At 41.8% G+C, this 25,441-nt stretch overlaps 1 protein-coding gene across 3 annotated transcripts in view; it reads right to left on the reverse strand.

Moving 5' to 3' along the window:
- Positions 1–1,358: 1,358 nt before the first annotated feature.
- The window catches only part of slc30a6 (solute carrier family 30 member 6), a 146,996-nt gene continuing 122,913 nt past the window's right edge, over positions 1,359–25,441 (reverse strand). For all 3 annotated transcript variants that reach the window (XM_085980192.1, XM_085980190.1, XM_085980189.1), the window contains one exon: positions 1,359–3,280. In XM_085980192.1, the coding sequence (XP_085836318.1) occupies positions 2,768–3,280 (513 nt within the window). In that variant the 3' untranslated portion in view covers positions 1,359–2,767. The remainder of the gene's footprint in view (positions 3,281–25,441) is intronic.

The following is a 25,441-nucleotide window of genomic DNA, read 5'->3' on the forward strand; positions in this document are numbered from 1 at the left end:
GTGGCTGTGCCTTCAGCCACCTCAGCCCCATTTTTGGAATGCTCTCCCAAAACTCCTCAATCTCCCCACTTCCCTCATCTCCTTCAAGACCCTCCTTAAAACCCACCTCTCTGATCAAGCTTTTGGTCACTCCTCTAACATTTCCTTCTTTGGCTCGGTGTTCATTTCCCTTACGCTTCTGTGAAACACCTTGGGATGTTTTTCTGTTAAAGGCTCTATATAAATGCAACTGGCTGCAAGAATATGTTTCAAAACCTAAGTTACGTGGCTTACTCGCTGATTTTTTTCTCTCCTCCCACGTAGGGATGAGTCTGGTTTCCACTCTGCATGGCATGGTTGAAACTGAGAATTCACCACATGTAATCAGGAAGAACAAAAAAACCCCCACATAAACCAAAGTACTGATACACCATCTTCTATGGAAAAGTGCCTGAACTGCTGCATTTCTGAGTAATAAATTCAGTCCACGCTAAACCAAAATTACAAATAGATGAAAATGCACTTCAAGGAAAACAGATTATGATAAGTGTGCTGCTACTTAACTCGTGATTATAGTGTGTTACCTCTTAACACAGCCCGTTTTATTTGAAATGAGTTTCAGATTCAAAATTGTATCACGTCACTCATCCTTGCTTTCAAATCCCATCATGGCCTCTCCCCTCCCTATCTCTAATCTCCTCCAGCCCCCCACCCCGAGATATCTGCGCTCCTCTTGAGCATCCTTGATTATAATCGCTCCATCATTGGTGGCCGTGCCTTCAGCTGCCTAGGCCCTAAGCTTTGGAATTCCCTCCCTAAACCTCTCTGCCTCTAGCCTCCTTTAAGATGCTCTTTAAAACCTACCTGTGACCAAGCGTTTGGTCATCTACCCGAATGTCTCATGTGGCTCGGTGTCAACCTGTGAAGTGCCTTGGGACGTTTTACTACGCTGAAGATGCTATATAAATGCAAGTTGTTGTTGTTGAGTCTGGAGGTGACAAAGGCATGCATAAAAGCTTCAGCGGTGAAGGGGTTGAGGTAGATGCAAGTGGGCAATAATGTGGAGGTGCAAGCGGTCGTGGTGATGTGTAGGATGTGGGGCTTAAAGCTCAGCTCAGGGTTAAGTAGGACTCCAAACGATCTGGTTCAGCGCGAGTGTGTGACTGGAGAGGGAGAGTTCTACCAACGGCTCCATGTAACGCGTCCCATCGTATTTGTGCAATACTTGGCATAATAATTTCCGACGCCATCACTGGGCACAGCTATTCCCAATTTTAAACAGCACAAAGGTATTTGGACAAAATACACTTTGTTAAAACCTCAGATTATTTTAATGCCGCATCTAGTACAAAACAGCACAAGTTTACTGCAGCTCATGATACGGTTTGTCATTTTGACTCTCTCTTTATTGGTCAATATAACAGCAACACATACAAAAACACAGTCTTTAACATGTTCACATCGGACTGAATCCGCTTTTATGAATTTAAAAAAAAAAAATCTGGTTTATGTACATTCTGATGCCAAAATTATCAAACCTATATCTATAGTGCAAACTACAGCATATATTTTTACAAGATTTTTTGTACTTATAAATACAAAATATTTCCACATATATTTCTCTGGAAAAGCCCTGAACAAAAGGATCAGCTGTACAATTTATTTCTCATAACACAGGAATGGGCCTTTTATCCAAGAGATATTTACAGTGACAGTCCAGTCCTCACAATGAATACAACCAGATAGCACAATCAAAAATGACTAATTATACTTGAATACCTGAAGGAACTAGTGTACACAATGCATGGATACCCTGGGTTCAGAAAGACAGCTAAATAGATCAATCTTCCTGTAAAATGAAGTCAGTCCATTAAACCTAATGGAAGACCGTCTGTCTCCAAAACATGTACAATGTGTCATTTTAAAGCTTATTAACACAAAGCAATAATCACACCATTTGTTGAGAACGAGATGCAGAGGGTAAAAAGTAACTTGCCAAAAATTGACTAAGATTGTTATTTTCCTATCTGAATTAATAGGTCCTACACATGCCTTCAAACCACTGACGTCGCCATTGGTGCCGTCAATGTCAGTCTTGCAGCGCTAGTTACAGTACTTACTGTGATTTTGATCTGCAAGCTGTGAAACTGGCACCATGAGGTGAATCACTGACCAAGCTGCCACAGTGTTTAGAAAGAGAGGCATTTGCGTGACTTGCCGAGGTCACCAGAAAAATGAAAACATCCCGAAGTGCCTGCTCATGGACCACAGTTCACCAAAAATGGCAGATTTCTGATCTCGGCAGGACTATTAGATGGTCAGTGGAGCAATAGCGGAGGTCCATTGATTTGTCAGTGGGGCTCTATCTTTCACAGCTTGGTGGTCAGATAGAAAGAGGCGTGTTCTCTTTACCATCTTTGGCCAAAACTATAACCCCAGTCAAGTGATTTATTTATTTTTGCCAAGCACTTTGAAAGGGACACATGCTCAAGGGGCAGATATATATACACACACAAAAAAAAACACATGACATTGCGGTTTTGGTGTAACACATACAGGAATATTGGCAGCATTGTAAATGCATGATTATAGGCAAAAAGTCTTAAAAACATACCAAAATGTGACTGGTCCAGGAATGACCTCGCCTAACCTATACTGAGGTAATGACACAAAATTATATGTTCCATGGTTAAAATATGTTCCCCAGCTACAGTTTTTAAATTAAGAGGAATCAACTTGTAGAAATCCTTTGCAGCACACCTTCGCATCACGCACCACTGTAGTGTACCTATGATCTGAATTGGTTAACATGTCCTTGAGTGGCTGTTCCATATCTGCTTGGGATATTAATCAATCCAGTTCTGAATCCCTGAGTCATTCCTGTTCCGGGTCTTCCAATGCCCTGATTAAAAGCACCTCCATATGGAGCAACTCCATAATTGAGCCCTATGCCATAAGGTCTAGTTGATGGAGCAGTTGGTAAGATAACCGGGTTGATGTTCTTGCCTGGTGTGTTGAAAGAGAATTCAGGAGGAGGACTGGTTGGTTTTGCTGGGGTAGAGGTGATGGGGTTCATGTCATCCAGGGGTTTGACAGCTGAAAGTGCTGCAATATTAGTGTGGTCCAAGGGGTTCAGCATATTGCTCGGGATTGGCCCCGTAACCAATGACGGCCTAACCCAATCGTCTTTAAAAATCTGAACAGTTAAAGTTTTAACGAGTGTGGATAGGCGGTTGGTCACGTGGGCCAGTACCAATTGTTCGTTTGCATCTCTCCTGATCCGCACATGTACAGAGCCAACCTAAGGAGAAAAAAAAAAACTTTTTAAAAAGATGTGTTTTCACATCAGATTTGCAACAAGTTCTGTAAAAGTACGTCAGGTCAATCAGCATTTGAAAGAGGAAAGATTTAAGGTAGAACCCTTCAACAGAAATTATAAAAGGTTACACCCAAGACATTAACCTGCTTTTTCCTTCAGTTGATCAGCCATTTCCTGCATTTTCTGTTTTTACTTAAAAAATGCAAAATGTCCATGTAAACTCACCTATTTCTTGTACAGTACGTCCTGCCTTTCAAAACATTTAAATGCTATAAAGTTAAAACCCAGCACACAATCCGATTCTTGTGCCTCAATTCTGAGGAAACAACATCTCACTCAGATGTAAATAAACCTGCCAGATTTAGTGTGTGTTGTAGGATACCCTTGTTATTTAATTTTTGCACATTAAACGTCTTTAGCAGCTCTTTAAAATGGGCCTTTTTAAAAAAAAGTCTAAAGGCAGTTCTGTTTGTTCCCAATTCTGAAAATGGGAAATAGAGAGTTGCCGAATATTTATTATTCCAGTTTTAGTTTTAAACAGCTTTACTTGGGTGTGTGCTGTCAATATTAAAGGTGGTGAAAAAGTGTCAGACTCGTAACAGAAGCAAAATAAACAAATTTTAACTACCGCCAATCAGACTTGGCTCACTAATTTAGACACCTCTTAGTTTGCAAATGGATTCCAATTGTTATAAATTGTTTTTTGGTGCTCATTCTTTCCTAAATGTAACATATAAAAATCAAAATGGTTTAAAAAGATATAACAGCAGCAAATACTCCCTGAAGAATGTTGTCCAGTGAGATTTACTAGAATGAAGGATCCATGTGAGTGGTACTTGAAAATTATACATCTGGAGAAAGTGTGTGTGTGTGTGTGTGAATTTCATGGTGAAATTTGTGTTATAGTCCTACTAATAATACTTCTAACCATACTGCCTTGGAAGGCAATGTCAGCAGATTTAAGCAGGGAGTTTCAGGTTTAAAGTTTTGGAACAAAATAGGCACCTATTTTACTCTGCACATGGGGAGTCATTTTTAAGTGACTCGGATTACCAAATCTGCAGAGAAATGCGACAGGCTGTTGACACTCCATTAGGCGCCGCCTCAGCACAGTATCGTGTTAAGCAGCAGGATGGGCCATTAACAGAAAACACCTACTGCTGACCCACTCGTTTCGTAAGTTAACAAAATCACGAGCATGGCCGGAATCATCAGAGTGCAACAAAGTCTGAAGGACATAAAATGTACTTCACATCAGAAATAAGAGGGTGAAATAAGAGATAGACAGATAAACACCTCGTACTTCATATCAGAAATACGAGGGTGAAATAAAAGAGACAGACAGACAATCCCCTCTCCACCGTCAATATCCTAGGGCTGGACACCGCAAAATTTTGACTTCTTCTTGCTCCTTAAGCTTCCAAACGTTGTGTAATCTTTTATCTCGTTCTATTTACTGATACTACTGTGAAGAGAGAGTCTGGCTCATTGACAAAATAGTTTCCCTTTTAAAAAGAAAGAAATACATACATTTATATAGCACCTTTTCATGACCTCAGGATGTCCCAAAGCACTTTACAGCAAATGAACTTTTGAAGTGTAGTCACTGTTGTAATGTAGGAAACGCAGCTGCCAATTTGAGCACTGCAAAATCCCACAAACAACAAGGTGATAATCAGATAATCTGTTTTTTTGTGATGTTTGTTGAGGGGTAAATATTGGCCAGGACACCGTGCAGAACACCCTTGCTCTTCTTCGAATAGTGCCGTGGGATCTTTTATGTCCATCTGAGAAGACAGACAGGGCATTGGTATAACATCTCATCTGAAAGGCAGCACATCTGATAGTGCAGCGCTCCCTCAGTACTGCACTGGAGTGTCAGCCTAGATTTTGTGCTCAAGTGTCTCGTGTGGGACTTGAACCCACAACCTTCGGACTCAGAGGCGAGGGTGCTGCCACTGAGCGACATAGTGGTTAGCACTGTTGCCTCACAGCGCCAGGGACCCGGGTTCGAATCCAGCCTCGGGTGACTGTGCAAACTCCACACAGACATTCTCCCCGTGTTTGCGTGGGTTTCCCCCGGGTGCTCCGGTTTCCTCCCACAGTCCAAAGATGTGCGGGTTAGGTTGATTGGCTATGATAAAATTGACCCTTAGTGTTAGGGGGATTAAATACGTGGGGTTACGGGGATAGGGTGGGATATGTGTTGGTGTAGGGGTTACGGGGATCGGGTGGGATATGTGTCGGTGCAGGCTCGATGGGCCGAAATGGCCTCTATCTGCACTGTGAGGTTTCTGTGATTCTGTGACACATGGGGAGGGGATGTATATAGTAGGTATAAATACATAGACAAAAATAAAAATAAAAAAAAGGCAGATATTAAACAAAGCAGCCAGCAATAATGGATATTAAAATTACTTTGAGTTTGTACCTTGCCAAATTGTTTTGAGACAAGAGATGTACCCACATCTGTGCAGACAAAGAGATGCCCTATTTGTATAACAAGTGACATTTAGGTGTTAATGACTATCTTGGTCAGTGACCTGGATGTTAACTGAAGCTGCCGAAAGCCTTTTAAAATTGGGCTTGTTCCAAGTTTTATTCTACGGATGAAATCACCATGCCCAACAATCCCGAACCATCCAGCTGATCCATGACTGTCCTCAGAACAAGGCTCCAGCTGTTCAGCATAAAAGTCATTAGCAATGACCATTGTTTACACTGTTGTAATCCTTATATCCAGATCTTAGTGGGACACAATAAATATTGTAAATTAATCTGCAGCACTCACACATCACTTGATTGAATTAAAATCCAATAGAGGTATCCACTGCACAATCAAGTCGCTGCCTTTTTGAGCATCATATATAAAAATGATTCAGATCTGACATGGCCAAAAGAAATTGTATGATCATGAGTGTGCCTGTCGACCATTGTTGGAATGAGCTGCGTCACTTCCTGACTGGTCTGCCTTTATTTTAAAAAGCTGAAGGGCCAAGACCAACAGTTCAGGATATCAAGTTTTAAAAAGAGTAAAACAGAATACTAGATAAATAAGAAAGTAATGATCAGGAGACAGTGCAGCAAGTGTTGCTTGCACAGTGAGGGCACAAGGAGGTGGAAGAGTACATGGGATGGCATATTTGAAGGTTACAGGGAACAAAGATGGAAAGATGATTGACACAAGTTCTGAAGCATAATGCTCTATTTTGGCAAGGAAAATAAATTTAAATGGTAGGGGTAGCGTTTCCGCTCCTTTACGCCAGTATTATCAGTGCAACCCGGGCGGAATCGGCCAAACCAGCGCAAAAGATTGGGGAATTTTAAACGTGAGCTATGCCCAAAACCATTCACGCTCGAGCTTCCACGATCTTTTACGCTGGCTCAAGGTTAGTTCGGCCAAATCAGGCCCTGCCCACAAAACTGGCCACGTCCCCAGGTCAAAATTGCAAGTTTCCACCGATTGCGCTGGTTTGGGAAGGCTCTTCTAATTGCATTAATTTTCTTGCACAGGCACTAGTAGGCATGTTTTTAAAGTTTGCATGGGTTCATGGAAGATTTTGTGTTTGTGATTACGCAAATGATTTCAGAAATTTGAACTGTAACCTAACCTGCGCATTTTGGGAGCAATTTCCCGATTGTGCCCAAAGCGGAAATTCTACGCCAATGGAAATGTGTTCATTTTAACCCAGTCTAAATACACCTGTGAGATTAGGTGGCACAGAGAGCACGATCATGTTAAATGGTCAGGAAAGAGCTGTTACTGCTGCTGTATTGTGCCTGAGTAATTCATCTAGCAGTACAATACACCAAGTGACTGTACAGCATTATTTCAATTGTTCACCAGTGACCTAAATATAAGGAACATCTTAAAAGTCCTTCAAAGTGTAATTTCTGATAACAATAAAAATATGCTGCAGCTTTTTAAAATGTATTTTTGTGAGCTCCAATTAGTCCCCAACTATCCCCTCAAGACTGAGGAATGTTACCCTGATCGGGCAGATTCGCTGCCTTAAAATCTCTATGTAGTCCAGAGTAGCCCAACCATAATCCCTTTCCGAAAGAACTTAGTGCGTGTTTTCCCCCTTTCCCGGTGCAGAGAAGCAATACTCTCAGCCTCGCGCCCCTTTCCCCAGTCACGTCTTCTGCGCCACCGGACCATGCTGCGTAGACATTCCCTGCCCCCCACCCCATCTCCCATAAATCTGTTCCTCCTGGGGTGAAACAGGCTGCGACCCTCCCTCCCGAGATAAAAATCTGGACCAACAGGAGAGAGAGAGAGAGAGACGGTTGCAACTCCGTCCCCAACTAAGGTACAAACAAGCTGCGTAGAAGAGAATGAGATGGTCAACAGCAACCACTCAAGAAAGGTATAAATCGAGGCTTCCGGGATGGGGAATTTAACTACCCCCCACCCCCAGCTTCCTCCTCCCTCTGCCCCCCACTGAGGTAGTTTCTGCCTTTCCTCCCTCCGTCTCTATCCCCCTTTCCTGTAGTTCCACTTCCTCCTCCTCCCCCCCCCCCCCCCCCCAAAATTAGGTTCAATTAACACCCCACCCTGCTGGACATGCATATTGCATTTGCTTATGACTCCCTGGGGGTAATTTTGACTGAGCGATAGTGTAGATCGGGTGATATCAGATCAGCTGCCCTTTATACATCTTTCCCGATTTTCATTTCCACTGACCTCAATAGAAAAAAAAAATTGGGAGATGTAGAATGGGCGGCTGATCCAATATTGCTCATTAACGCCATCGCCCAAAGTCAAAATTACCTCCCCCACCCTGTGTATGCAACGTCATGGGAGTTCAACTAGTTAGTACAAGAATGAAAGAACTTATCCCAATATATTTCCTCAAATCTGTCAGAACTATCCCAGTTACTATTGAGAGTAAATATGGCAGCCATTTTGCGTACAGCAAGATCCCACAGATAGCGGGGAGATGAATTAGTCTGTTCTTTAAAAAAAAAAAAAATTTTTTTTTATAGCATTGGAGGGAAGAATGTTGACCAGGAGAACTTTCTGCTCTTCCTTAATACCATGAGATTTTTAATAGATGATAACACACAATCTGAATGTAATCTACCATTTCTTTCAATAGTGAGAAACTATTCACATGCAGTAGGTGCGAATAAAAGTAAATTAAAGGCATAATAACCTGCCCAACCACATTGTTTTTAATAGCATGGTATCGGTTCAGGAGAGATCACTTTCAAAGGAACGTTACAGCTTTGGGTCTAGATATTTGTCATGGGTCCAGCCTCTCAGACCACACCAATAGGCAATCTTTCATTCCCTATGACCCAGAGTGTGCTTTTACCTGCCCAGTATCTAGATAACTTGAAGTTTAGTCCAGGGATTAAACAGCAAACCCTCTTTGCTATATTTCAGCCAACTGATTATATTATGTGTCCTCACATGATCTTCCTCAGTTTGGGAATGTGGCAGATTAAATACTTCACTAACACCTACGGACAACCACCCCCCCCCCCCCCACCCCCCATACCTTGACAGAAAGCGATGTAACAAAGCATGTGCAAACCAGGCTCCTCACTGAGCATGTGTTTGGAATGCTAAAACTACACTTCAATTGCTTGGACTAGTCAGAGGGAGCCATATAGCGTGCAGTAGGTTGAACAATATTGCCAGCAAGCCATGTTTATTTACCAGCTCAAATTCAGTATTTGGAGCCTATCGATATCTGAAAAGGTGCGTTTTGTTATTTGTAAGCTGATCAATGTGCTGTGTTTACAGGAGCCAAATCACCTATTTTTTCAGCAATTTAATTCAACTGGCAATCCTAAACAGGGCATTGGGTAATTACAGGAGTTATATAGATGTACATGTATACACTTTCCTCACTAATATTGTAGGTCATGAGTTAGCAGCATCAGCTTTTGCACGGTGTATGGTTACATCTCACAAACATGCGGATACAATTTACTACGATGCCAAAACAGAAGTTTTGTCTAATTTCTAAAGATTTTATTCTTATTTACAGCATTTATCTATATAATATAGGCTGGCCATATTATTTACCTGTAATCAACTCAAATTATTTCTTTATAAAAATTACACTGATTGCAAGCTGTGTGTGGTGATCATTACCCAACATTACTCAAAACTGAATAAAAACCATCCCACAAAGTTATTAACAGACTAGCAAATATTGTGCATTGATTTTGAGGCAGTAATTTCATCTTAGGAGTTCAGATACCTGATTGAGTTTCGTTCTCATGATTTAGGACATATCGTTGATCAGATTACTGCCTTGCAATCATTCCCAGGTGTCATTATCCTCTACATAAACCACAGCATTCAGGGGTGTCAATCAATAATTAACACCTTGACAGTGAGGTACAGGCATTAAGTGGAAGAGGCTTAAAGAGGACTGAAACCACTAGCAAGATTGAATAAAAAAAAGTGGGGTGGGGTGAGGCGGACAATTGGTTGTGAAGAGGACAAAAAATGAATTGCTTTCAGACAGCATTTTCATGTAAATCATAATCTTAAACCACAAGTTTCTTTTATCGCCTTCTGTGCAAGCTGAATTAAATTCTCCACAGGGATCACACACCTTCTGCTATCAGCACAAAGCATTTCACACAACCAAGCTACAATGGTTTGGAGACAAGATGCTGCTTCTCAGATGTCATGTCTTTAGTATGCAGCTGCTTTTGTAGTGAGCTAATAAGCAGTTATTTGGCCTAATAAAAGCCAGGTCTGGTTTTATTTAGAGTGATGTTTAATCCAATCGCTAGCCTCGCCATTTTTACACAGGATCCTATACTTATTGCATATTTAAAGCAAAAAGTGATAATTCCTTTGCCTACGAGATGAAAAATATCTAGGCTTTGATCACCATTTGTGTTTGTGTGCTGTTGTTTTGAAATATTTGATAAAATAAACAGGAACACAGATGGAAAAGGTGATTAGGAGAGCTCAATAGGGCTTCAGATACTATGAAAGAAAGACAATTTACCTTAGAGTAACAACATAGCACACCATGCAATTAAAGCTCATGGAATTTTTCCAAGTATTCGCGATTAAGATATTGAAGCGGTATTAAACCACAAGACTGTCAAATTTTCATTTCAGAAAATGGAGATGGAAAGACATGAGGAAAGAACAGGAAAACGCAGAAGAAAACTGCACTGATGCACTGCCCTCGCAAATGCTTCACACTCTTGTACATCTGAGCTGGAAGATATGACAGAGGATTAGCTGATTTTGGCATTACAAATCACAAAAGAGATGCTCAAGTAGATTGTGAAAGTCTGCAGATCTTAAGAGACTAAACTACTGTTCCACTGATTGCTCAGTGGCACTCCTGGAACTCCTTACCCAACAGTACAGTTGGGGTTACCTTTACCACGTGGACTGCCGCGGTTTAAGAAGAATGCCCACCACCACCTTCTCAAGGGTGACTAAGGATGGGCAATAAAAGCCAGCCTTGCCAGTGACGCTCATATCCCGAGAATGAATTATAAAAAAGCATCTGCCTGTTTAAGTGGGCACAAGATGCCATGGCACTGTCCTAAGTAGCTCTTCCACTGACCTGGCCAACATTCCACCCTCATCAGAAGCATAAAAAAAAAACGAATGACTGTCCATTCATCTCATTTGTGGGGCTTTGCTGTGTGCAATTGGTTGCCATGTTGGTCTACATCTCAGCAGTGACTACATTTCAAAGCTAATTAATTGGTTGTGAAGCACTTTGAGACATCATGAGGACATAAGGCACTGTTATTAATGCAAGTTTGGTTTCTTTCTTTATTGGTATGTGTAACTTTGGCACCACTAACAATCACAAATAACACAACTTAAGGGGAAGCTAGATAATCACATGAGGGTGAAAAGGAATAGAAGGATAAGTCGATAGGGTTAGATGAAGAAGGGTGGGAGGAGGCTCGTGTGGAGCATAAACACCGGCATGGACCACTTGGCCAAATAGCCTGTTTCTGTGCTGTACATTCTATGTAAATGAACTGCTTGATTCCTAACCTCAGCTAACTTGGCTGATGTCAGCTGAGCTTGAGTTAGTGGTGCCATGCCTGGCCTTGAGAGGGAAAATATAGGGAGAGAGTCCCCATTCCTGACTGCAATCCAGTGTGAGAGAGAGAGCGCGCGAGAGTGTTTATAGCAGGCTGTAAGCATGGTTTCACTGGGATAGTTCCATACCACTGGCCCACCAACTCACTCACTGACCTCATTGGTTAAGAACAGCCACTTGAACAAAGGACTGCTGAGCAGGTGAACAAAGGAATGCTGCCTTCCATAGAACAGTACCCCAGAACAAGTCACTGTCTTTAGGGGAGGAGAGGTGAAGCTGATACACCTCCTCCCAGCAACATTCATTAAATTCTCCACAGTGCACAATGCTGCATAAACTAAACTGTTTGAAGAAATTCAGATTCATCAGCAAAACATTAAGCTGTTACAGCTCATTCCCTACAAGAGATACCAGATCATGATAATGTAATATTGTAGCATGAGAGGGTTATGAATCCTGGTGGATCACTTTTCTTTACAACCTATATAATTAAATGTCTTGTATCTGGCGTGCATCCGTAGTGCATGCAAAATTATCGTTAGTGTCAAACGGGTGGTCCCAGACTACCTGTGATTAACACATGACATGCATAGTTTATGAAATGTCACCGCCATTCAGGCATGTAAAAAGCCAAACAGGGTACATATATAAACTTCCCATATAAGCCACCTTCGCGACTTTGACTCAACAATATTACTGGGAATCCATTTTGCTTTACACTGCACAGCCAACAAAATGAAACAAAACGCTTACCTCACAGTCACCCAGGGATCCCTGCTCCCTCAAGGCCACCGTTTTGTTAGAACGCTACACTGCTTAAAGGCTGGAAACAAAATATATGTTTGTGTAGGACTTCCCTAGAGTGCCTCAACATGCATTATCAAGAGTGTTTGTTGTTGATGTGCTAAACACACCTGAGGACAGCACATCTACTTCCCCATCTGAAGTACAGCTATGGTAGCCCACTTGGGACAGTATTAACTGACGCTGCACAGGCTCTATTTTCAGGAGCTGTGACTGTATCCAAGTGACAGAACATGACCAGACATATCCAAGTAAATCTCTCAAATTCCCCATAGGCACAATTATTTGTTTATTCTCTTTCAGGCTGTGCTAGTGTTAACTTGCTAAGTGTTAATAGCTTGAGCTCTTTGCCATATCAATAATCTTCAGTTATGAGTTTGTCTTCAAATACTTAAAAAAAAAGTGTTTAGATATTTTATGAAAAGTAAAATATTTATTGCATTCCAGTGTGATGATTTATAAGCATGTAGTAGCACTGCAAGAGTAAGCTAATCGCCCGTTTCTGTAAAGTGCTGTATTGAGATGCTTTATTGCAGTATTACGTAGAGCCTGTGATATGCAACTGTAGCAAGAATACCAGCATGGAAAGGTCCTAAGAGTACCATATTTGCAGTGATATCATACTTGCAGCCTGCAGTAGGAAACGGTCAGATTAGTCCCATACTGACAATCTGCAGCATGAAACTGGAGCAGTTGAACCCTGTGGTAAGGAACTGTAACAAAAGCGCTACACATTCAGCCAGCAATTAAAAAAAAATTCCATCACAGAATGTGAGTGTCACTGGCAAGGTCGCCATTTATTGCCCATCCGAGAGTGAAATACTTTAGTCGGAAATGAGAGTCTTAAACTTAAATAAAGCCAATTACATAGGTATGAGGGCCGGGTTGTTTAAGGTAGATTGGGAAATTAGATTAAAAGGCATTATGGTAGATAAGCAGTGGCAAACATTTAAAGAAATAATCCAAAATTCTCAACGAATTTACATTCCATTGAGAAATAAAAACTCCACAGGAAAAGTGAGCCATCCGTGGCTAACGAAAGAAGTTAAGGAAGATTAAAAGAAAAGGCTTATAATGTTGCGAAGAATAGTAGTAAGTCTGCTGATTGAGAGCTTTAGAAACCAGCAAAGGATGACGAAAAAATTGATAAAAAAGGAAAATAGATTGGGAGTAAACTAGCAAGAAATATAAAAACATATTGTAAGAGCTTTTACAAGTATGTAAAAAGGAAGAAAGTAGGAAAAGGATGCGTTGGTCCCTTAGCGGCTGAGACAGGTGAAATTATAATGTAGAATAAGGAAATGGCAGAGACTTTAAACAAATATTTTGTATCTGTCTTCACAGTAGAAGACACAAAAAACATACCAAAAATAGTGGGGAAGCATGGGGCTAATAAGAGTGAGGAACTTAAAGTAATTAATATCAGTAGAGAAAAAGTACTCGAGAAACTAATGGGACTAAACGCGGACAAATCCTCTGGACCATACTTTAGGAAGGATGGGAAGGCACTTGAGAGGGTGCAGAGGAGATTTACCAGAATGGTTCTGGGGATGGGGGATCTTAGCTACAAGGACAGGTTGGAGAAGCTGGATTTGTTTTCATTAGAGCAAAGGAGGTTGAGGGGTGATCTGATAGAGGTGTACAAGATTATGATGGGTTTGGATAGGCTAGACGGGGAAAGGCTGTTCCCAACTAGTTGATGGCACAAGGACTAGGGGACACAGATTTAAGGTTTTGGGCAAGAGCGACAAGGGGGATGTGAGGAAAAACTTTTTTACGCAGCGAGTGGCGAGGACCTGGAACTCGCTGCCAAAGGAAGTGGTGGAAGCGGACACACACAATGTTTTCAAGGGGAGACTGGATAGGCACTTGAGGGAAATAAACTTGCAGGGCTACGGGGATAGAGCGGGGGAACGGGACTGACTGGATTGCTCTACAGAGAGCCGGCACAGACTCGATGGGCCGAATGGCCTCCTTCTGTGCCGTTATGACTCTATGACCTGATGGCCTACATCCTAGGGTTCTAAAAGAGGTGGCTGCAGAGATAGTGGATGCATTGGTTGTGATTTTCCAAAATTCCCTAGATTCTAGAACGCTGCCAGCAGATTAGAATGTAGCGAATGTAATCCGCTATTCAAGAAAGGAGGGAGAGAGAAAACAGGGAACTACAGGCCAGTTAACCTGACATCAGTCATTGGGAAAATGCTGGAATCCATTATTAAGGAAGTGGTAACAGGGCACTTAGAAAATCACCATTTAAAAAATATTCTGTTTTTTCTGATTAGGCAGAGTCAACATGGTTTTATGAAAGGGAAATCATATTTAACTAATTTATTAGAGTTTTTTGAGGATGTAACTAGCAGGGTAGATAAAGGGGAACCAGTGGATGTAGTATATTTGGGTTTTCAAAAGGCATTCGATAAGGTGCCACATAAAAGGTTGATACGCAAGATAAGGGCTCATGGGGTTGGGGGTAATATATTAGCATGGATAGAGGATTGGTTAATGAATAGAAAAAAGAGTGTAGGGATAAATGGGTCATTTTCCGGTTGGTAGGCTGTAACTAGTGGGGTGCCGCAAGGATCAGTGCTTGGGCCTCAGCTATTTACAACTTATATGAATTACTTGGATGAAGGGGCCGAGTGCAATGTATCCAAGTTTGCGACAATACAAAGCTAGGTGGGAAAGTAAGCTGTGAGGAGGACACAAAGAGCCTGAAAGGGATATCGACAGGTTACGTGAGTGGGCAATAAGGTGGCAGATGGAGTACAATGTGGGGGAATGTGAGGTTATGGTTGGAAGAATAGAAAAAACAATATTTTTTTTAATGGTGAGAAACTATTAAATCAAAACAAAAGCAAATTACTGCAGATGCTGGAAATCTGAAATAAAAACAGAAAATGCTGGAAATACTCAGCAGGTCAGGCGGCATCTGTGGAGAGAGAAACAGAGTTAACGTTTCAGGTCGATGACCTTTCGTCAGAACTGGAAAATGTTAGAGATGTAACAGATTTTAAGCAAGTGCAGGGGCAGGGAAAGGGGGAGGGGAGGAAAGAACAAAAGGGAAGGTCTGTGATCGGGTGGAAGGCAGGAGAGATTAGATGACAAAAGGTATGATTGTACAAAGCAAAAGGATTGTACAAAGAAACTATTAAATGTTGGTGTTCAGAGAGATTTAGGTGTTTTCATATTGGAAGCACAAAGCAGGTACAGCAAGCAATTATGAAGGCAAATGGCATGTTGGCCTTTATTGCAAGGGGTTTGGGAGTACAAGAGTAAGGAAGTCTTACTACAATTATACAGGGCTTTAGTGAGACCACATCTGGAGTACTGTGCACAGTTTCGGTCTCCTTATCTGAGAAAGGACATGCATGCCTTAGAGGCGGTGCAACGAAGGTTCACTAGATTGATCTCTGGGATGAGAGGGTTGTCCTATGAGAAGAGATTGAGTAGATTGGGCCTATACTCTCTGGAGTTTAGAAGAATGAGAGGTGATCTCATTGAAATATAAAAGATTCTGAGAGAGATTGACCGGGTAGATGCAGAGAGGTTGTTTCCCCTGGCTGGAGAGTCTAGAACGAGGGGGCATAGTCTCAGGATAAGGGCTTGGCCATTTAAGACTGAGATGAGGAGGAATTTCTTCACTCAGGGGGTTGTGAATCTTTGGAATTCTCGACCCCAAAGGGCTGTGGATGCGGAGTCGTTGAGTATATTCAAGGCTGAGATAGATAGATTTTTGGGTTCTAGGGAAATCAAGGGATTTGGGAACCGTCGGGCAAGTGGAGTTGAGGTTGAAGATCATCCATGATCTTATTAAATGGCCGGGCAGGCTCGAAGGTCTGTATAGCCTACTCCTGCTCCTAATTCTTATGTTCTTATCCCTAGTTGCCCCGAGAAGGTAGTGCTGGGCCTTCTTCAATCACTGGTAGCAAATTCATACAACTTGAGTGGCTTGCTAGGCCACTTCAGAGGGCAGTTAGACATCAACCATGTTGGGCGTGGGATTGAACTTCAATATAGGCCAGCCCGGACGGCATGTGTCCTTGCCTAAAGGACATTGGTGAACCATTTTTTTCCCCCTCTGACAATTCCAACATTTGGTCACTTTTACTGATACCAGCGATTTCAGATATTTAAAACTGAATTCAAGTTCTCAAACTACCATGGTGGGATTTGAACCCAGGCCTCAGGATTACGAATCCAGTTACATAACTACTAGACTACCGTACTGCACTTACAGCCTGAGATATGGAACTGTCCCAGAGACTCCATACCTGCAGCCCGAGATATGGAACTGCCCCAGTGACTGCATACCTGCTGTCTGAGGTATGGAACTGTCTCAGTGACTGCATACCTGGTGCCTGAGATATGGAACTGCCCTAGTGACACCATACTTACAGCCTGAGATATGGAACTGTCCCAGTGACACCATACTTACCACCCGAGATAGGAAATGTTATTAACAACAGTGAATGATTTACAAAACAAACACTCAGGGATACAAATTACAGGAAGTGAATACTGTTTAGTGGAGTTTGCAAATGCAGCCCGTCGTGTTCAGAAAGAGCCAACATGAATAATGTGAGTGTATTAAGAAGTGCCTCTGCACCTGTGTAAATTTCCAATACAAATTTGAAAAATAAAATGACTCCAGCTGTGGTAGAAACAAAATATGCAAGGCAAAATATTAGAACAACCCGTTCATTCTTCTCATGAGGCAAGTCAAATGATCAGGTCTTCCCGACTCATGGAAGGAGTCAGGTAGCCCCATTGTTCTGCTTGTGTAGCCTGTATTTATTAGTTTAAAAAGATGTACATACCAGTCACAAATTAAGCCTCGTGTGCATAAACAAATCAGTTGCAATAAGTGTGCAGTAATATGCAATTAGATTTCAGCCCTGAACCAGAGTTTTCAAGAGTGTAATAAAGGCCTTGTGTTGCTTTATTGACATTGCTTAATTTGAATTACTAGATCATTTGATTTATTTATTTTATTTTTATTTATTTTTTTAATTTTATTTTTATTTTTTATTTTTTTTGAGTAGAAACAACTGAATTAACAGGAGTTCATTGTAATCAGTTTGTGGTGGTGTTGGTTGGGGGAAGGATTGCTGATTAGAACACCAGGAGAATTCCCTGCTCTTCTTAGCATAGCGTCATAGCATCTTTTACATGAACTTTAGCAGGTAGGCAGGGCCTTTGTTTAATGTCTTATCCAAAAGCTTCTGTGGGGGTTCTCCTGACCTCCTGCAGCAGGCAGGTTAGCACAGCATCTGCTGCTAGTTGAAGAGCATGCACGTCTCTTTTCTTCCTCCCTACACTGGCAGTGTGCAGCCCTCTCCACAACAAATATGTGGCCGAACAACTTTGGGACATATCCCAATCTGAACAAGTCATATTCAACCTCCAGCTGGAGCTGAGGAAATATCATGCAGTCTGGGGTCCATTTTAGAGTCATATATGGCCCGGATTTTGCAGTAATGATAACGGTGAGGCTATCAGCGCTCACTGTTATTACGGGGTAAACAGGACAGCAACTTCTGGCGTCCGCACATGCGCAGTTAAACATGGCAATACGGAAGTTGCTGTCAGAGATACCCTGCTCCTCCACAGGGTGTGCTGTTGCAGCCCTCGCTGATAAGACTCGGCATTGAAATAACTGCAACGGTGTGAACTTGCTGTACTTGTCCACTAATTCCCCAGCTGAAAAAATTAGGGATGGAGCATTCAGGAGTAAGTGAGTTTTTAATGGCATGATAAGTGATAATTACTACCAAACAACCTCTCTAGCCCTGAAAAATTAATTTTATAAGTGTGGCGTGTCATTCCCTCAGAAGAAAATTAGTGTTGGAGATTTTAAAAAAATAAAAAGAATTTTTGTTGTTACTTTTTCTATCTCTCTTTTATCTCTCTCTCTCTCTTAACCCCATCTGTATTTCCCAATCTTTATTTTGTTTTCTGTAAATCATTTAAATCTAATTTATATTTCCTGCTTTATACTGCCTGGTTTGGACTCTGCGAGGATCCTTCAATCTGATTGGTTGAAGAGCATCGCTGTTTCTTGGCCTGCTCACAGACACCTCAAATGCCCGGTAGAGGGCGCCGTGCTGGAAGAGACACCAGATTAGAAGAAGTCTGCACTCTAAAGTCGTTCAAAACTTTGTGGGCAGCTGTCAACGGCGAGCGTCATTCCTTTGCCACTGACTGCAAAATCCGGGCCGTAGTGTCATAAAATGATCAGCACAAAGAGGCCATTCAACCCATTTTGCTTGTGCCGGCTCTTTAGTAGAGCTATCCAATTAATCCCATCCCCTGCTCTTTCCCCATAGCCCTGTAATTGTTTTCCCTTCAAGTATTTATCCAATTCTCTTTTGAATGTTACTACTGAATCTGCTTCCATCGCCCTTTCAGGCCATGGATTCCAGGCCACAACACCACTCTGCGTAAATAAATGTTTCCTCATGTCGCCTCTGGTTCTTTTGCCAATCGTCTTAAATCTGTGTCCTCTGGTTAATGAATCATCTGCCACTGGAAACAGTTTCTCCTTATTTACTCTATCAAAACGGCACGGACACGATGGGCCAAATGGCCGCCTTCTGTGCTGTAAATTTCTATGAAAACCATTCATGATTTTGAACACCTCCATGAAATCGCTTAACCTTCTCTGGTCCAAGGACAATAACCCCAGCTTCTCTCCACATAACTGAAGTCCATCATCCCTGGTACCATTCTAGCAAATCTCTTCTGCATCCTCTCCAAGGCCTTGACATCCTTCCTAAAGTGTGGAGCCCAGAATTGAACACAATACTCCAGCTGAGGCCTAACTAGTGTTTTATAAAGGTTCAGCATAACTTCCTTGCTTTTGTACTCTATTCCTCTGTTAATAAAGCCAAGGATGCTTATAACAACCTTCTCAACTTGTTCCCCCGTCTTTAAAATTGTACCATTTAGTTCATATTGCCTCTCCTCATTCTTCCTACCAAAATGCATCACTTCACATTTGTCTGCATTAAATTTCATCTGTCATGCGTCTGCCCATTTCACCAGTCTGTCTATGTCCTCTTGAAGTCTGTTCCTATCTGCCTCAATGTTTACCACATTTCCGAGTTTCGTATCATCTGCAAACTTTGAAATTATGCCCTGTACACCCAAGTCTAGGGCATTAATATGTATCAAAAAGAGCAGTGGTCCTAATACCGACCCCTGGGGAATACCACTATCTCCCTCCAGTCTAAAAAACAACCAACCATTCACCGCTACTCTCTGTCCCTTAGCCAATTTTGTATCCATGCTGCCACTGTCCTTTTAATCCAATGGGTTTTAATTTTGCTAACAAGTCTATTACGTGGTACACCTTTTGAAAATCCATATACACAATATCAACCGCACTCTCATCAACCCTCTGTTGCTTCATCAAAAAACACGACCACGCTAGTCAAACGCGATTTGCCTTTAATAAATCCGAGCTAACTTTCATTTAGTAATCCATACTTTTCCAAATTCCAATTAATTTTGTCCCAGATTATTGTCTCTAAAACTTTCCCCACCACTAACATTAGGCTGACTGGCCTGTAAGTTCTAGGTTTATCCCTCTCCCTTTTTTGAACAGGGGTGTAACAATTATAATCCTCCAGTGCCTCCACAATTTCTACCCGTACTTCCCTCAGTAACCTAGGATGCATCCCATCTGGACCGGGTGACTTTTCTACTTTGAATCATAGAAATTTACAGCACAGGAGGCTGCCATTTGGCCCATCTTGTCCGTGCCGGCCGACAAAGAGCTATCCACCCTAATCTCACTTTCCAGCACTTGGTCCGTAGCCTTGTAGGTTACAGCACTTTAAGAGCATATCCAAGTACTTTTTAAATGTGATGAGGGTTTGCGCCTCTACCACCCTTTCAGGCAGTGAGTTCCAGACCCCCACCACCCTCTGGGTGAAAACATTTCTTCTCAAATCTCCTCTAAACCTCCTACCAATTACTTTAAATCTATGCCCCCTGGTTATTGACCCTGCTAAGGGAAATAGGTCCTTCCTGTCCACTCTTATCTAGGCCCCTCATAATTTTATACCCCTCAATTAGGTCTCCCCTCAGCCTCCTCTGTGCCAAAGAAAACCCCAGCCTATCCAATCTTTCCTCATTGCTAAAATTCCCCAGCCCAGGCAACATCCTCGTAAATCTCCTCTGCACCCCGTCTAGTGCAATCACATCTTTCCTGTAATGTGGTGACCAGAACTGCAAGCAGTATTCTAGCTGCGGCCTAATTAGCATTTTATACAGTTCACGCATAACCTCCCTGCTCTTATATTCTATGCCTCGGCTAATAAAGGCAAGTATCCCGTATGTATGCCTTCTTAACCACCTTATCTACCTGGTTATCACCTTTCCCACATTACAACAGTGGCTCCACTTCAAAAGGTACTTCATTGGCTGTAAAGCGCTTTGAGACGTCCGGTGGTCGTGAAAGGCACTATATAAATGCAAGTCTTTCTTTCTTTTGTTCTGTTACCTTTAGGGATCTGTGGACATGCACTCCAAGGTCCCTCTGATCCTCTGTACTTCTCAGTGTCCTACCATTTATTGTGTATTCCCTTGCCTTGTTAGCCCTTCCCAAATGCATTACCTCACACTTCTCCAGATTGAATTCCATTTGCCACTGTTCTGCCCACCAGACCAGTCCATTGATATCTTCCTGCAGTCTACAGCTTTCTTCTTCATCATCAACCACACAGACAATTTCTGTATCATCTGCAAACTTCTTAATCATACTTCCTACATTCAAGTCCAAATCATTGATATATACCACAAAAAGCAAAGGACCGAGTACTGAGCCCTGCGGAACCCCACTGGAAACAGCCTTCGTCACAAAAACAACCTTTGACCATTACCCTTTGTTTCCTGCCTCTGAGCCAATTTTGGATCCAACTTGCTACTTTGCCTTGGATCCCATGGATTTTTACTTTCATGCGGGACCTCATCAAAAGTCTTGCTCAAATCCATATAGACTACATCAAATGCACTACCCCTCATCGACCCTCCTTGTTACCTCCTCAAAAAATTCAATCAAGTTAGTCAGACACGACCTTCCCTCAACAAATCCATGCTGACTGTCCCTGATTAATCCGTATCTTTCTAAATGAAGATTTATCCTGTCCCTCAGAATTTTTTCCAATAATTTTCCCACCCTGACTTTGAGGACTGCCAATCTTTTAAGTATCTCCTCATAATCTATTTTTATCCTATCAAATATCACTACTGCCTCCTCCTTTACTGCTATATTGGCAGCATCCTCTTCTCTAGTGAAGACGGATGCAAAGTACTGATACAGTTTCTCAGCCATGCCCTCTGCCTCCACAAGATCATCTCCTTTTTGGTCCCTAATTGGCCCCACCTTTCTTTAAAAAGAGTGCAAAGTCATTTTCAGAATTTCAATGAGTACAAAAGGGTTTGAATTTTTCATTTTTTCACTACCACATCATTTTATATTTCTTTTCTTTTCCATCCTCCCCTTGTGATTTTGACATGCTATCACAACAACTTGTACTTATATAGCACGTATAACGTAGTAAAGCGTCTCGAGGCGCTTCACAGGAGCATTATAAGACAAAAATTTGACACCGAGCCACGTAAGAAGAAATTAGGGCAAATGACCAAAAGCTTGGTTAAAGCAGTAGGTTTTAAGGAGCATCTTAAAAGGAGGAAAGAGAGGCAGAGAGGTTTAGGGAGGGAGTTCCAGAGCTTAGGGCCTTGGCAGCTGAAGGCACGGCCGCCAATGGTTGAGCGATTATAATCAGGGATGCTCAAGGGAGCAGAATTAGAGGAGCGCAGATATCTCCGGGAAGGGTGGGAGGGGCTGAAGGAGATTACAGAGAGGGAGGGGCGAGGCCATGGAGGGATTTGAAAACAAGGATGAGAATTTTGAAATCAAGGCAAACAGTTTCAGGTTTCGAGAGGGGAAAACTGCAAGCAACAGATTTTTCTGAAGCCAATCTCTATTCACTGTAATCAGTTACCAGAAGGTGCACTTCTGTGGGATAGGAATGATCCTGACGGTTTTTCAATGCTCCTGAGCCAGAGCACTCCACTGTGGTATAGGACTCATAATATTTTTCATTTTTTTTGCTCTGCATAACATGTTATTGTACTTTGTTTTATGACCCAGTGGGACAAATTTCCAGGATATGGCACATACATGTGTACAAAACAGACAAATTGCAAACTTAAGATTCACAAACAATAAACAAATCCAGTGAATGCAGCTGACACAGATGGTACAATAAAGCAGCATACAAACAAGAATCAGCTAGTCTAGATAGGAAGCTATTCTATTTGTACAGTTAGTTACATGAATAAATATTTATTCTAAAATCTGAGAAGGAAGCAGATTATTAAATTGAGGAAAGTTGTAAAGGAGACAAGCAAAAAGCAAAGAGAAGCAAAAAGGGAAGTTGAAAGGATGTGGTAATTGCAATGACTTAGTTGCCACATTCAAAGCAAAAGGTTAAAGAATGGCAGAGACTTCTATGGGATGAAGACCATTTTATAGTATAGAATGAAAGAATGCTAGAAATACTTCAATATTGTGGCTCTGTATTTAGACGAGGAAGGAAGGACTACAGGGATATATATCACACACTAAAAAGCAACAGCATTAAAAGGGTTATAGGATTTCTAGTTGATGATCTGGGCTTTGCACCCTACCTCACACCCCAGATGATTTTCCGTTGGATCTGGCCCGGGTGGAGGTGGAAAACAACTCGCTGTTTTCCATGGAGCAAGTTCTGACAGGGGAATCCGTGTCGGCCCCTATGTTGACAGGCATATGGTAAAGAGATGCTGTGGTTCCCACCCTTTGCACTCGTGGAACACTTGATGTGGGGGGCCACCTGTCAGGCCTGACAGAGATCAGTGGCAGGGACCCTGGGGCAAAAACTGAAGAGGCCTGTGCAAGCACTTTCAGAGTGCCGCCATGCACAGGCACATTAATTACATTTGAATTTTTTTTAGGTTAAAAAAAAATTCAATTAGACAACTCACTGGCCATTTCTTTCTCATGCAGCAGAAGCCTCCAAAGCCTGCAGCAGCAAGTCTCCACCCCCAGGCTGGGGTAACCTGCTGGGAGTTGCCAGGGAGCCCACCTCCCATATGCAAATGATCACGGCGCTGGAAATACGGCTGGGTTTGTATGGAAGCCCTGTCCTGCCAGAGATGCACCCCAGACAGGGGCGGGGGCCTGGGCCGCTAAGTCACCAAGCCTAGATGGTCTATAGTTTGGAATACTTAAGTAGGTTAGCGCTTTAAGCAGCAGAGCACTTTAGCAAGCTTCATTATTAAATAGCAGAATACTCACCAGATAATTTTCTACAATTCTTTAAAAACAGAAATTATATAAAAGGACCAGTGGGGTGAAAAAAGGATAAACCATGAACACCACTAACAGATTATCTGGACATTAATCACAATGCTGCTTGTGGGACCTTGCTGTGCACATTTGCCTACATTTCAACAATGCAAAATTCCCCATAGTGCTGCATTGAAGGGTCAGCCTGAATTATGTGCTCAAGTTTTGCAATGGGACTCTAACTCATCAGTATCTGACTCAGAGGCAAGTGTCCCTTCAACTGAGCGAAGCTAACACTGAAGGTAGCCAAAGACAACGTGGTGCAACTTCTTGGATACTACAATCTTTTGTGTTTCTACAAACAGGATAAGCCAGTGGGCACGAGAGGGTTTTGTAGGCTGCATTTGGCGTCTATAGTGTAGCTATGGAGGAGACAGATATCAGAATGCCACAGGTTTTACCCATTCTTCTTAGCATAAGTGATACCACTTTAGCGGTTTCCATTTACACTAAGGTGCCATGATAGGAGCTGCAATTTTAATTTGTAAATTCCAGCTATCCATCACCACGTCACCTAGTCCTTCTCAGCTACACTATCAGAGAAAATTGTGAGACATATGGAAACAATGACCGAAGCAAACTCTGGCTCTTTAATACAGGTGGTGTTAGAGCTAGGAAATTAAACATTTTCCACCCAGCGCCACAAGTGTTATACAGGAAACTTTGTAATATCCGGCACCGACAGGACCGGCGTGTTGCCGATCTATCAAAACTGCCGGACATACAAAGTTAATGTTGAAGCATACGGAGGTTTTCATCTCCGTATCTGACGACAAACACTGTTGCTTAGCAACAGCTTCTAAAGAGTCGGCTGCAGCTGCAAGCGTCTCTAGCTGAAGCTGTTGCTATAGCTACAGACCTTGCAGTGCCTGACTGGGGGAAAAAAAAAGAACGAGAACTAAAAAACAACTTATAGAAAACGGCTCCTGATTTTTGCCGTTAGATCGAGTATTCCGGACATACAACCTCCGGATAAACCAAAGTTTCCTGTATACTAATCAGCTTTTTGGGTGAATCCAAAGATAAAAGCAGAGCTTAAAAATATTTTGAAACTCAAAAATTTCACAATTAAAAAGTTAGAATTGTGGAGAGGAAGAGTATAAAAAATTAAAATATCATGCATCAGGAAACAGCAGCACAAAACATAAGCACTGTATAAAGAGATGTTCACATGTGGTAAAGTGCAGAGGGATTTCAGTGGAAATTATGTGCGTTACAAATATAACAAATGAATGGATCCAGAATCTATTTTCACACCTGTTACTTCAGATTTTCTACTGTGTCTGAGTGTGCGGCGTGTTCGCACTTGATGTGGCCTGAGACCAATCTCTCTGATGCTGATTTTCTCTCTTGGGCCTAATTGTTTGCAACAAGTAATTAAACATTTTGCTCTGCAGAAATACGTTCCAATATGGTCCAAACATAAGCATTTGTTTACAGCCAATTCCGTATCATATGTGCTATACATACCAAATAACGCAATAAAAACCTGATTCACATCAACATGTATTTGTGGACGCAATTAAACAAATGCAATATATAATTTTTACATCGTTAAATTTGGCACTAAAAAGAAAAACGTGTATCTATATTTGTGAATACAGACAGACAACATGTTTTGTGATGAAGTCTGTTTGTTTAGAAACATTTCCCAGGTGAATTTAACTGAAATGTTGCAAGATCTATTTTTATACAGAGATGCGAGATGGCATAGCTCAATGTGTGTCTATGAGGAGAAACAGTGACTTAATGGTTTATTGACACCAAGCTGGAACATAAACAAATGCAACAGAATTACATGGGAAAATACACAACAGGGGGAAAAAAAAACATTGGCAGCGATTTGAAATGTGCTTTATTTGCTATTAAAGCAGCTAGAACCAT

This window comes from Somniosus microcephalus, chromosome 3 (assembly GCF_052327205.1).
Source record: "Somniosus microcephalus isolate GS21.2 chromosome 3, FLI_Smic_1.0, whole genome shotgun sequence".
NCBI lineage: Eukaryota > Metazoa > Chordata > Chondrichthyes > Squaliformes > Somniosidae > Somniosus > Somniosus microcephalus.